This window comes from Bison bison, unplaced genomic scaffold (genome assembly GCF_000754665.1).
Source record: "Bison bison bison isolate TAMUID 2011002044 unplaced genomic scaffold, Bison_UMD1.0 scf7180017864139, whole genome shotgun sequence".
In the NCBI taxonomy this organism is placed as follows: Eukaryota; Metazoa; Chordata; class Mammalia; order Artiodactyla; family Bovidae; genus Bison; species Bison bison.
The window spans coordinates 7,208,766-7,223,198 of NW_011494711.1; the positions used below are offsets into that span (position 1 = coordinate 7,208,766).

At 44.4% G+C, this 14,433-nt stretch overlaps 1 protein-coding gene across 4 annotated transcripts in view; it reads left to right on the forward strand.

The window, feature by feature from the left end:
- The first annotated feature begins 6 nt into the window (after window positions 1-6).
- The window catches only part of FMNL2 (formin-like 2), a 331,355-nt gene continuing 316,928 nt past the window's right edge, over window positions 7-14,433 (forward strand). For all 4 annotated transcript variants that reach the window (XM_010840000.1, XM_010840005.1, XM_010840002.1 and 1 more), the window contains exon 1: window positions 7-164. In XM_010840000.1, coding sequence (XP_010838302.1) covers window positions 48-164 — 117 coding nt within the window. In that variant the 5' untranslated portion in view covers window positions 7-47. The remainder of the gene's footprint in view (window positions 165-14,433) is intronic.

A 14,433-nucleotide genomic window follows, 5' to 3' on the forward strand; every position in this document is an offset into this window, starting at 1 on the left:
GGACGCAGGGGGCCCGGAGTAGCCCCCTGCCCCGGCGTGCAGCCAACATGGGCAACGCCGGGAGCATGGATTCACAGCAGACCGATTTCAGGGCGCACAACGTGCCTTTGAAGCTGCCGATGCCCGAGCCAGGTGAACTGGAGGAGCGATTTGCCATCGTGCTGGTGAGTGCGCGGCGGCGGCGGGAGCCGGGCCCCGGGGCCCAAGACCAGGCGGTGCAGCTGACCCCCGCTCTCTCCCCTTCTCCCCGCGCCGGGAGCGAATCCCCGGTCCCAAGGGGGAGGCTCCCGCTTCGCTTATTGTGGCCTCCTCTCCGTCCTCCTCCGATCTCTCCGCTCCAAGCCTTCTTGGGGTCCCGGGATGGGGCACGGGGATGGGGGTTGGCTGACTGGCCGGCCCCAACCCATTGTCTGGCGGGAGAGGCACCTCGCAGCGCGTGTGTCGGGGAGGTGCGGCGTGGGCGTGAAGGGAAGGTGGCGCGGGCTTGGAGGAGGGGGCGGCTGGCCGCTAAGGCTTTTTGTTTAAGAAAAAAACTCCCCGCAAAGCCCGAGTCCTTGAGAACCATCCAGCGGGCGCCCAGCCGGGGCCCTGCGGGGTTCGGGGCTGATGGGCGCATGTGGCGGGTTGAGGGCGGCGCGGTGTGCGAAGGCGAACTTGGAGGCGGACGTCTGGCTTGGCAGAGGGGAGCTCCCCCAAAAGGGAAAGAGAAGGAAACCCGCGGCAGTGCGGCGTCCCCGTCCCTAAGCGAGGAGGGGGACATCTGAAACCGGCGCGAGAGAAGCTTCGCCTCGGCGCGTTCGTTTTCGTCTTAAATGTTAAAACAAACCACAAAAATGTGCAGTTTTGCGGGGACGTGTTGCAAGCTGTCCTGACTCTAGGGATCCCTCCCCTCCCCTCGCTAAATCTGACTCCCTCCCGGAATCCGCTTCTCCTAGCTTTCCAGCTTTGTAAATCTGAGACACTTGAAGACTTCTTTCTGCTTTTCCTTGCTGGGTGTAAGTTTCTGGGCCCCTCCCAGCCTGAGCCTGTCAGTGCTGTGAGCTCAGGAGGGTGTGGCGGTCTCCCCCTCGCCCCAGCCGGCGTCTGGACCGCGGTTAGTCCCCAGACTTCGACTTTGTGTCTCAGCCTCTCTTAAGGGGTGTTGGGAGGGAAACATAGATTCGACGCGTTCCTAATACTTGGATTCGTACAGTTGCCTTTTCCTAGCTAGTTACCTGTACATCCTACAATAGTAGGCAGCAAGAGAAACTTGTGCTTAAGGCAGTCGAATTTCGCGTCTGCATACGGGGTTTGGGCATGTAACCTCCCAACTTTGGGGATTGACCAGAGTCTGAAGAACACTGGGACGTTTAAAAACCCTTTCTTCAGGCCCTTGAAAAGGACTGGTTTAATATGGGGACTGTTCTGGATGGCAGATTAGCTTTGTGCTCTTTGGAAGAAGAGCCCACGAGCTTTTTCACACCACCTGGAAACTCCGGCGTGGCAGTCTCGAGATAGATGAGGCTGCCTGTCTTGCACTCCGTGGTCTGAGATCTCACACAGCTGCTCCCATTGTTGTGCAGAATGAAACACTCTGAAATGGAACTGCATGGGCTTAATTACTTTTGAAGGCAGCCTGGGTGCAAACTTGATCTGTCTTTCCAGGGACAAACCTTTTTGGTTCAAAATCCTCTTCCTACCAGACTACATGGTTCTTACCTCCTAGCCTTGGGTGATCATTTCCGTCCATGCTGTGCTGGGTGGGTGTGCGTGTGTGGGTTGTGTGTGCTGGGTGTGTGTGTATGTACACTTGAAGTGGGAAGGCCAGTGACGCAGGCAAACCAGATAATAGCAATAATACAATTAAGTTCTCAACTGGGATAGCATGTTTTGCATGAGCTTTGAGTTACCCTGCTGATTAATGACACATGGTATGAATTACCCTTTAGGAAAATAATGTCCTATCATTAATATGGTGGATCTGTGTTACTGTTAAATCTAGAAGGCGCAAATTTAGTATATAGAAATTCATGTTTCTACATCACAAGCTCTTTGGAGCAGGGGTTACTGTGTAGCTCCTTTTACTGTGTCATACACAAGCACTGGATGCAGTTCCTTTCTTTAACTGTTTATAATATTTTATGCCTTTCAAAACAAACGAACAACAAAACCAAAAAATACCAGGCTGACCTTTTTTGGGTTAAGACAAAGCTTTTGGGAAAGTATCAGCTTGGGGGCCCTCTTGTTAGGGATGCACTTGAACCATGGATGTGGTACGTAACTCTCCCTAGTCAGCTCCAACTGCTCTTCAGAAATCTGTACGGGGAGTTAAAAGGAATCCTTTTTATGGGCTGATAGAAGTACAGAGTTACGGTGACTTCTCGTAGTCAGTTTTTTCCTAAAGGTGTCCATGTGATGCTCTCAACTGTGCTTTTTCTTCATGAATTACTTAACAAATCAGCTCAAACCATTTACTTCTGGAGATCAAGCTTGAAGGACAGGTTATAGGTTGTAATGTTCAAAGCATGTGTATGGAGGAATTCTCTGCCCTCACACAGTGGGAATCCTTTGGGCATTATTGATACTAGTTTTATTTCCTATATGATAAAGATCATGTAAGTTACTGGGAGGAAAACAGGATAGTAATACTGTATAGAAAAGTATACAAATACCTCATTGTAAACTTGGCTTACAGCAGTGATTAAGCCCTCAGATTATGAAAAGTAATTCCTCTCACCCCACCAAGCTCTAGAATATTTAAAGCACTGAGGAGGGGTAAATAAAAATTTGAGTAACAGACGTCCATCTATTTATCAAAAATCTTGAGATAAAACCTACTCAATGACTACCCCTTCATCAGTCCATATAAGCTAAACTGTGTATATCTAGAAAAATACTGGGCATGAATGGAAAGATGGGTTCAGGATGGGGAACACGTGTATGCCTGTGGCAGATTCATTTCGATATATGGCAGAACCAATACAATATTGTAAAGTTTAAAAAAAAATAAAATAAAATCCAATCTAGAAATATAAAAAAAATGCTGAATTAAGATCAGTGAAGGGATAGACCCTAAAAAGTTCTTTTAATAGGAAAAAAATGGAATTTTTTGAATAGAGATTTCAGTGACTGAACTTCTGTAGTTAATGACTAGTAAAAATTGGATCCAAATCTTGAGTTAAAATCCTCCTAAAGAATCTTATCCCTCCCTGAACCTGTGTTCATCATTATTACAATGATAGTTATAAACCTTATATTTAAGGGAAAAGATTACTGACTCCTTTATACACTTAACTGTTGGCATCCTTGGACCTACCCGTCAGATAGAGCTATAAGGTGATGTATCTTTGTGTGTGTACGATGTTTCTGTTACACTCTTCCATGGAAGTGTTTCATAAATTATAAATGCAGTCATCTGCTTCAGTCTTTGTTCCTTTAACGTATTTTGTATATATTTTGCATATTTCATGAGTAATATTGGCTGTGTTTTTGGGTCCCACACATTTATAATTGTCCAAGTGACTATTATATTTGTTAAACTTTGTCTAATTGTTGGGAATGCACACACACACACACACACACACACACACACACTCCCATGACCTTTATTCTCAGAGATGATGCTCTGAAGGTGATTTTTGGGTGTGGTGAACAATTAATTGTCCAAGAATAACTCTTTGGACATTAGATGCTTTGTATATTGTTCACTGATTTTTGGCTTGAGGTCACTGTTTACCATTTAAAATGTAAGCCCTTCAATCCCTGTGTCTAGGAGCTGTCCTTTCTGAGTCTCAGAGGAAAAGATAAATTGTAACCCTCCATCCCGGCTGCCATATCTGGGTGATAGCAGATGTCAGGCTGCTCTGCGAGCAGATTCAAAAACACAGATTTGGAAGTGGTGGCTTAGGGCTGTAGTATCTTATGTTTAACACCGGGAACTACTTTGATGTGTGATTAGTTTGAGTCAGTTTCCGTTTCAGTTTTTTTCTTGGCGCTGAGGTTGAATGTGGTCACCGTACTTAGGAAGAAATGGGAACATTTTCTGAACACCTACTCTGAGTATGCCCTATGCTTGCATGTTCTCACTGAATCCTCACAATGACTCCAGCTATCGGCAACATTAAAGATGAGGAACTAAGATTACTTAAATTGACTGAAGTTACTTAAGTTATTAGATAGCCAGTCTAGGATTTTTAACCCAGATTTGTATCTCTACTCCCCGCCTCCCCACCCACCCCTAATATTATATTATGCTTCCTTGGGCTTACAACTGGTAAGAAAGAACAAGAACAGAAAGGCCTGGAACTAGCAGTAAAGCTGTTTAAAAAAAAAAATCTTGAATCTGGTGAGTACAAGTTTCAAAACTATAAAGTTGGCAGAAACGTCTTTGAAGCGACCCAAGTGCGGTGTACTTAATGTTTCTCTTTAGATGTCATTCATTTTGGCATCTTCACTGTGCTATTCTGTCTTCAGGCATGGAGTTAAATATTGATTTGATCCAAAAGTGTACTCTTCAGTTTTTCCTTTCAAGGCAGACTTGAACTGCCTTGTTTGGGAAGTCTGGACGTCCCAGATCAGAGCGGAGAGACAGCCTGTCAATGTGATGCATGCACTCCAAATGTAAGGACTTGTGAAAAGGACAAGGAAGGTCAGGTTTTAACATTTCAGTCTATTTCCCTCTGCAAGATGTTGTTCCTTTTCAACCACTTCCATGGAGAGCCTTTGCCGTGAAGTCCACGGAACAGATGGATGGGTAGGAGTGAAGTTAGGCCATCATCAGAGGCATGCTGATTTATTTTCTCGCTTTTCTCCTGTTGAGAGGAAAAAGGGGAGTGAGAAGGGGGAGGTTGGAGTGTTGTTTCGACCTCTTCCAGGCAGTAACCTCTGAGTTGTTTTATTTTCCAGAGTGGGAATATATGTGTACGGTGGTACTTTTCATCATGATCAGGGTGCATTTCTAATAATTTTCTAATAATCTCAATAAAAACTGAAGGTATATTTGGGTTTCTAGGGTAGGGTTGATCAAAAGCTTTTCTCTGAATTATAAATGCTTGGCTCCATTGGGAGACTGGCAGCTGCGTTAAACTGATGAAATGCGGAGGGGAGCGGGTATGTTTGCCCTTAAACCCTTCAGTGATAAGAATTACTTGCACGTGTGGCCTTTCATTTAGCAAAGAGCATTGGCCCCAGGAGTGGCAGATGTAGTTTCTAGAATCATCATCTCCTGCACCAACTTGGGCGAGTGATCTTTCCGGTGATCCTTGGTTTTTCTCCTCTGTAAATGGGAATACCGTTTGACACAACTGTTAGGATAGTCATGAGATTTTTGAAATCATAGCTCTTGGAAGTGTAAAATTTCTGAAACATTATATTGTGAGCCATAGCCGACTTCTCGTTCATGTTTTGTGTAGAAAGAGTGAGCTGTAGTCTGTGTTGTCTGGAGAGTAGCATTTCCATGGTGGGTGACTGAAAGTCACATAAGCGTAAAGAAAAGTGTAATATTTAGAGTTGTCAAAAATTGGAGAAGGAGCTTTCCAATTAGCGTTGCTAAGACAGAAACTATATTAAAAATGCTGATAATTGGCAAGTCTTTCTGAGCCCAGGATCCAGCTGGTGAATGGCTTGCATGGTACCTTTCTTGGGGGCAGGTCTGCTACCTGCGGGTGTTGGAAATAGAATTACAGCATCCAAGACGGGGGAAGGGTCTCCTTGGAGGCTCCTCCTGGGCTCAAAGAAGCAAAAAAGTAGTGTAGGTTCATGCTTGTTTCTGGAAATTCATTCAATTTTATAAAAGCTGTGGCCTGGAGAACTTGGTCTTCATGTAAGGACAAGGTGAAGTGGGCTCCCTGGTCCTTGTATCTGAGCAAGTAACACATAAAAAGTGGCTAACTAAAGAGGCACTGAGGCCAGATGGTTGTATCTCCTTTGCAAGAGAGTGCTACTACCTGGACTCTTCTTAGAAAGGCAGTGAATCCCTGTAAAAGCACAGATTGGAATTGCTTAGGAGGGAAGGTGGGTTCCCAGCTATGCAGACGCTTGGCAGCCCCCGTCTTGTAGAGGGCTCTTCGTCTCTAGAGTGGGGACCTTTCCTACCTTCTTCCGTTGTAAGAAGTCTATCCAAAGACTTTGGGGTTCCTGGTCTCTACAGCGGCTCCTGCATCCTCTTGGCTCTCACCTACCTGAACGGTATAGGTGGAGGTAGCTCACGTCTTGTCTTTCCTTTAAGACGGTGTTTGCTCAGACTGTAGGGTGATCTTCCCACTCCTCCCCAGTCACCCCATCCTCTTTTCCCTGCCAGCTGCCCTTCCAACACAACACCACGGACTATGCTGTTTCCGGTGGCTGTGTTATAATTTGGAAGGGATGTTGGAGGAAGAGCTGGAGGGTCAGAGAGCTGTTTCCTGAACTGTGGGCCAACTAAGGTCCACAAATGTGGACCAGGATGGCTCGAAATTGGGAAACACCAAGTCCCTTCTTGGAAGTATTTGTTGTAGACAGAAGAGTACTTTCGTTTCACAGTCTTAAACTGACCAAGAAAACATGCCCAGTGGCATCAGAGCTCGTGGTGGGTACCTTGTCACAAACTTTCTATAGTTTCTAGGGCACACCAAAACTGTTTCCCTGGACACATCTTCATCACTCTTGTGCCACCTGGAACTGACTTCAGTGACTTACTTCGCATGTAACCTTTGTCTACTTTTCTTGTTTGCCAAAGAAGCTTTGTTGCATTGGTAAGCTGCTGAATCCATTGCCCCAGAAGCTGAAAGCTTTGAGGTGTCTAGTCCTTGCTGTCTCCAGGAGAACCTCTCTTGACTGACTTCTGTATGGTAGATGGTGCACCAGACTTGGTTTATCCTTAAATCTTGTTGGCTTTGGGAAAGGTGTCAAGTTGTTCACGTTTTGGCCCCATGTCTGGTGCTGGTCAGTCACCTCTCTCAGGTCCTGCCTTGAGTTGAGGCTTTGCTCAGGAACCTGCCCTCTCTTCCTTGGTGTTTCTTTTCCCTGTGAAGTTTGGCTGAGTACTTTATTTGAAGTAGGTGACAAAGGGATTGACAAGCCGCAGTGGTGCTTTTCAAACTTGGCTATAGTCAGCATCACCTGGGACCCTCAAAAAGACAGGTGCCCGGGTCCCACCCCTGGAGATTCTGATCAGTTCCTCTGGAGTGTGACCTGGGTGTCAGAATTTTTAAAGCTCCTTAGATGTGAGTGTGCAGCTGTGGTTGAGAGCCACGTGCCAGAGTAGTTTTTCTCCTCTCCCTCCCTGCCCAAGAGACCAAACATAAGAGTTAAAACCACAGTGAAAATCTAGAGAAATTAGGCAAAGTTGAGGAGGGTTAAAAAAAAAAAGCTCCTAAAGATACTTGATTCAACTGAAAGCACCAAGATGAGAAATATAGGAGAGATGGGTCAAAGCCTGTTGAATATTAGATTTATTTAACTATGCATTTAAGAAATGGCTGTCAAATCATAATGATAATTTGCAGAGAAAGTTCTATACATTCTAGCTTAAGAGTGAACAGTGACCCTGAGGTTTACTACTGGGATAGAGCAATCAATAAATCAATTGTATTTTTGCTTAGGCCTCTATTCTCAAGCCTAATTTTTTGTTGGTTCAATGCAGGCTTTTTGCTTTGATCTCTGGTTTTACCACTTACAAAGACTTGATGAGCTTGGCTTCCTGGAGTGAAATTCAAATACACTTGTGAAATGTAAACAACGTTCATTTATTAAGACTCCTATAATCAAGGCAAATTGGCATGCTCATATGAGCAATTAGCTTTGAGAATAGAAAGATAAATAGGATGCTAGGTCAAGAATGAACCGATTGTTCTCAGGGTAAGACTCTAGTTATTCCTTTAATAGGTAGAAGCAAATAGACATTCCCCTTATTCTTAATCTTTAGCGTTTGGGGTTAGGGGGACAACATACGAGGTTTTCTCAGCTGAAAGGATAGAAGCAATTATTGGCTCATTTTCATCTGGAAATATAAATCTTTCTAGGTAGTTGGTTTATGAGCAGATGAAACTTTCTGTTATTTGGAAGAGGGCAAAAGAAGGCATGGATTTAGATGGGAATATTAAAGAATAACGGAATTTTACTTTGGTGGAGAAGGTAAGAAGATGATTTTTACAGTGGCAAAAAGATTGAAAATAATCTCATCTGCCTTCAGTGAACAGTGTCTTTGTGTGTATGTGTAGGAGGAAGCCTTAGGATAACCAGGAGAAGCTAGATAGAACATGATTGGACCTGCACCATGGCAACAGTGCTCTATGAATTAAGCACCGCTTAGTATCTTATTTGTGGAAAGTTGGGAAACCTACATGGAAAGGTGATGAATGTGTAAAATATTTATAGCTTTGTAGGTCACTTTGAGTTCTTAACCCTTTCAGTCCCCAGTATGTTCAGCCTTCTGCTTCTTCCAGGGAAGCTTTTCCTCTTTAGTGACAGTCTTGCTCAATGAGGATTCTTTCCCCCAAGGACTTCTGCCTGATGAACCTAGGAAGTCAGTTCAGGCCAGGTGTCTTCAGGATGCTATACACTTGAAACTGGTGATTTTCCAGGCATGACCCAAGATCATCCTTCTATTGCCCACTAATGAGGCCATCTAGACATGAACCCTGGGAGACTTAAGAACTGTGTGGCCTCCTGGGCGTGTGGGACCATTCAGCTTCTCCAGTGTCCTTTCACTGTAGAAGTTTTGAGTCTCAGAGTAGGCTTTTTGGAAAGCCTTTATTTGGATGAGAAATCTTCAGATCATCTGAGAATTTACCAGGTCTCAGTCTTCATTTAATGGAGTAATTTTTTAACATTAGACAGCTGTATTTTATTTCACCAGTAATTGTCAGAAATTTCATTAACTTTGCTATAAATTTCTTTTGTTGTTGTTCTTTGGGATGGTATCTCCTAATCATCTGTTGTTGAGTAATGTACAAACGGAAATGGGCCTTTTTCATCAGTGTACAGACTGATGGATTTTCGCAGAGTGAGAACAACGCTGTAACCAGCTTGGGTTCAGGAATCAGAGTCGCGGTCTCTCTGTTTTTCTTCACATAAGGTTTGACTTGGCTCCTTGCCTCCCCAGCTGCAGTTGCTCACCTGAACTTACTTTCGGAGTGGCCAGACTTACATGGAAGAAAATAGGCCACAGGATTGTGCCTTGTGGTCTGATTCTAAATGGCTCTAACCGTGAGGTTTCTACCACTTCCTTTGAGAGATTTCTTCAGTTCAATCAGGCCTCACCATTAGGAGATATTGACATTATGACATCTTACTGCTGCTTTCAGTTACATCATCACCGATAACCGTAATGGTATTTTTATTTATTTATTTTTGGTAGAGCATCTCTGGTTTTCATAATACTGAGAAAAATATATTTTGATTTGTGTTCCTAGACTAAAGCACGAATGGGGGTGGGATTTCCAAGAGACAACGAGCCTGTGCCCTTTGTGGTTTCAATACTTGGAATCAGGTATTTGCAAATACAGGTTTTGTGTATTCACTTTGAAGCCTAAGTTTTAGCCTTTAGGTTTTTGCCATCATGATGACTCTTTTGAAATATTAAAAATGCACAATTAATGTTAAAATATATTAAAAATATAAGATTGTGAGTCTCATCTTTTGGTTCAGTTTTCTCATCGGAACCCTGTTATGTTACATTAGACGTTGATCCGGTTTGAGAAGCTCTTTGGCCACGTTTGTTGTCAGTGGTTTCCCTTCCATCCTCTCCTCTGTAACTTCGTAGCCCCTGCGCCCCACCCACACCTGCTTTCTCACTGAAGCCTTCCACAGTCTGGCCTCATAGCTCAGTCAGTAAAAAATCTGCCTGCAATGCAAGAGACCCTGGAAGAAGGAAATGGCCACCCACTCCAGTATTCTTGCTTGGAGAACCCGTGGACAGAGGAGCCTGGCGAGCTACAGTCCTTGGGATTGCAAGAATCGGACACGACTTAGCGACTAAAACCACCACAGTCTGCCCAGACCCATCTTCTCTCCTGTTTCCTTAGTACACCCTGACGTGGACTTTATGTCTGCTCATAGAGCAGGCTTGCACTTTTTCGCTGCTGTGTCTTTCCTCACGTGATTCTCTTGCACATGATGTACTCCCTTTGCTTATTTGCTTCCTTAAAATTATATCTGGCCTTCAAGGTTCTTCTGAAATCCCATCTCTTTCTCATGTCCTTATGGATCCAGCATCAACTTGGGGGAGGTGGGAAAAACAACTCCTCTCTTTGATCTCTTTATAGTGTGATTTATTTCTTTTACTTATGAGGCCTGGGATTAAGTATCACCTTGTGTGAGATGTGTCTGTAAAATAAGGGGATGCTTTTATGTGTAGCTTTGTAGCTACTCATTACCCTGTTGGCCATCTGTTTGTGTCCTTGTTTTATTTGCGAGCTTGCACTATGGGCTCCTGGAAGCCAAGGATCACATCTTACAGGTCCTGGCAGTTTCTCCTTGTCCAGCGCAGTGCTTGGCCCAGGGAAAGGTCTTAGCAGATAATTACTGACTTGGTCAGAGAACTGTGCCTGCTGAAACAGGCCTGGGAATCGAGTAGCTGCTGCTCTAAGGACCTATCTAACTGGCCCTTCTGGGCTGATTGTTAATTGCACATAACTTGCTTTTGTGTTGAAATGACACTTTGTCGCAGCTTCTCACTCATCTTGGTACTCTCCATAGCACTTGACTGTAGTGGGTGCCCAGCAACACTAAGCATTCAGAGATGATAAGTTGGCATCATGCTTTTGCCTGACTCCTTACGAAAAACTGGTGAATTAGAAGAGGAGGAAGGCAGTGGAAATGACCAAAGGAGGTCCGTGGTTTTTCACTGTTGCGAAGCCAGTCTGGTGTGTCATGATGAGCTGTCATCAGTGAGTGGTGGAACTGTTCTGTGGGGCTTTCCGTAAGTGAAATGTCCTTCAGAGTATTCCCTTTGTTGCTGGGAGTCAGGCAGGTTTCAGTGAGCGGCATTCCTTAGTGTAGCATTTTAGTGCTTTGTTGTTTGTGAAGTGTTTGCAAATAATCGTGATTCTAAGTGTTCCTAATCCATAAGGGCCTGAAGGTATGTGGCTTGAAGTTACAGGAGAGGGTAGAGAGGTTGGTGAGCTCATCCTAGGTCCTCCGTCACTAAAACTCCAGGGGCATTCCAGGGTCAAATAAGATGCTGTTTATATTTTCTGTGCTTTATACGCCTATCTTTAATGCTCTTGGCAGCCCTCAGAGGGAGATATTATCTTCCTTTTACAAATGAGGCAGTGAGGCTCAGAGTGATAAGGTGGCTGCTTCCTATTTGAATCCAGGCCTGTCTGATGAGAGAATGCACTCATTTCTACTGTATCACGCTATGTATACTTTCAAGTTAGTTATAAGAAGACCCTAAATGTTGGCCTCTTATTTTTCATTCTTCATGTACCCTCTAGACTAAATTCACTTATATAAAATCTGTCCCTTGAGTGTATGAGTCTTGCATCAATATAGTGATAGATGTTCTGGGCTCTGAGGGTTGAGAGGCTGATGTAGTAATCACTCAGTCGTGTCCCCATGACTCTTTGTGACCCCACAAACTGTGGCCCTCCAGGCTTCTCTGTCTATGGGATTCTCCAAGCAAGAACACTGGAGTGGATTGCCATTCCCTTCTCTAGAGGATCTTCCCAACCCAGGGATCAAAACCGGGTCTTCTGCCTTGCAGGCAGATTCTTTACCATTTGAGCTACAGGGAAGTCCTGAGGGTTGAGAGGGAAAGCATCATTTCTGTATTTTGAGTGTTCAGAAACAGTGTCCTTGGAATAGGGAGTGGAGCGATGCTAGCTTTGTCCCAACCACTGCTAGACTACACTTTTTATTCTACATTGTGCAGTTTTGCTCACGTGTCACTGCTTAAGAAGGGTTTACACCTTAATTAGACAGCCTGGAAATGTTTATCGAGCACTTGCTGTGTGCTGTGGGCTCTAGAGGATGTGGAGCTGCATGAGGCCCACCAACTGTCCGCCCTCATGGCGCTTACATTCCAGCAGTGGGAAGGGCTGGTGGGGGCAGCCAGGCGTGAAAGGGGTACATCACGCATGCTTGCATGCGTGCTCAGTCGTGTCTGACTCTCTCTGACCCATGGCCTTTAGCCTGCCGGTCTCTTCTGTCCATGGGATTCTCCACGCAAGAGTACTGGAGTGGGTTGCCATTTCCTTCTCCAGGGAATCTTCCCGACCCAGGGATTGAAAACAGATCTCCTGTATCTCCTGCCTTGGCACAGATACATAAATGGACCTGAATTTCCAATGCTGAGAAGTGCCGTGAGGAGAATAAAATAGGTGTTGTGAGGTGGTTTCCTCTCATTTGATGCATAATTACATGGCGATAGAAATCACAGTGGTAATTGCTTCTGGGGAGAGAGACTGAGGCACACGAAATTCCTAGAGTGATGAACATGTTCTCATCTAGACCGGAGTGTTGGTTTTACAAATGTAACCTGTCAAAAATCATCAGATTGTACACTGTAGATGTGAATTTCACAGCATAAAATTGACTTTCATTAAAAAAAAAAAATCCTAAGATCTGACTGATGAGGGTCAGGCAGGGATGAGCTCACCAGCAGGTGTAATTAGGGCTTGATTTGTCAAGCCCTAGGGCCAGGAGGGGGTTCCTCGGACCCTGGGGCAGCTGAAGGGAACAGCGAGAGGAATGTCCTCAGTTCCTGTGGCTTCAGACTTGAGATGTGGGGAAACCTCCGGAAAGCTGGGCCTGGGGCTGCAGGAGGCTGTTCCCTTTGCCAGAGCGGAGCTGTTCCTTGTGTTAATAATTGGCTCTGTCGTCACAGCTCTCTGCCACTTGTTGAATTCAATAGATTTTTGAACAAATTTCAGTCTTGTCACTGTTCTGGACCGGTGAGACATCCAGTTGGGGAATGGAGTGTTTGATTACTGTAGCAGTGCACTTCTCAGTAAAGGCTCTCTGAAGGGACCCAGTACTTGGAATGGCCCGTTTTATCTACTTAAAGCCATGGGTTGAAATGCAGCTTTTTTTTTTTTTAAGCTATTATTTGCTGCTAATTTGTTGCTCAGACCTTTCTCTTCTTTTTCTTTCTTTCCTTAAATCTTTTTACGTACTTTTAAAGAGCATGTGACAATTTTACATAGAGGTTTGAATCAGAAGTTAAAAGTAAGGTAAGTTGGTATAGTGGCTTATTCCTGAAGTCCCTTAAGTGGCTCATCAGGGTAGTGTATGCATGATTCTGGATAAACAACCTTAGAAAGTAGTTCTCGGGCATGTTAACGTTTGAGACCTCTGAGCTTGACTGAAGGGAGAAAAGTTCCTATGCAGATGTCAGGTTCTCGCTATCGTTTGCCTGTCAGACCTCCAGCAGTGACTGGACATTGGGTGGGAATGCTATGACATCTTACTCCATTCAGTACCCCACTAAACCTTTTAATACATACCAGGGAAGTTGTTTCTTGGGAGGATTTTAAGGCAGCCCTCAAGTTAAATATGGGTTGGATACGCGAACAGCCGCAGTAAAGATAAAGGTCACTGATCGTGCATTTCTTGGGCTTCCCCGGTGGCTCAGATGGTAAAGAATCTGCCTGCAATGTAGGATACCCAGGTTAGACCCCTGGGTTGGGAAGATCTCCTGCAGGAGGGCATGGCAACTCACTCCAGTATTCTTGCCTGGAGAATCCTATGGGCAGAGGAGCCTGGCGGGCTATAGTCCATGGGCTCAAGTTAAATGTGGTTGGGTGCATGAACAGCATGAGTAACAGTAAAGGGCATTGATTGAGTGTTTAATGTCTTCCGTCAACATGAAAGATGACCCAAGACACCTGAAAGGTAGGGATCACCCTGTTCCATCTAGGAGAAGCTCAGGATTCTAGAAGTGAAGGACCTTGCCTGAGGACGCACATTTCTAGGAGATACTGGAGCTGAAAATCAAACTTTGCTAATTCGAAAGCTGTGCTCCTAGCATACTGTTTTCTCTCAATTATGAAAGTATAATACAAATATACATATAAACGTTGTGGTTCAGAGCAAATTGAAAACCCTGTGAGGATAAATTCGGTAACTTTTTAGTCTATAGTAATTTTGTTGGTATATGCCCAGAACCAAGCGTTAATTATATGTCCTTCAAAAAAGAAAATTGAAGATAAAATAAGAACTGAATGAATAAGCCACTGTCCACTGTTGAAATAGTAAAGGCCAAGTAAGCTTGTGATCAAATTGGCTTTTTTCTAGTAACAGTTGTCCTCTGAAGGCTTTCTGAAGGCTCTCTTTCAGACAACTGTCTCTGAACCTTTGTTTTTTTTACATCTCCCAGTAAAATGGCTGTGTTGTTACAGCTTGCAGGCTTGGAATAAGCCTTTTGATCACCCCTCAGTGATAACCCACAGTTTTGGACTTCGTTGGGAGGGATTAACCCTACTATCTTGTATTAACCAGCTTGATGTGGGCTTGCTTATTTTTAATAAAACC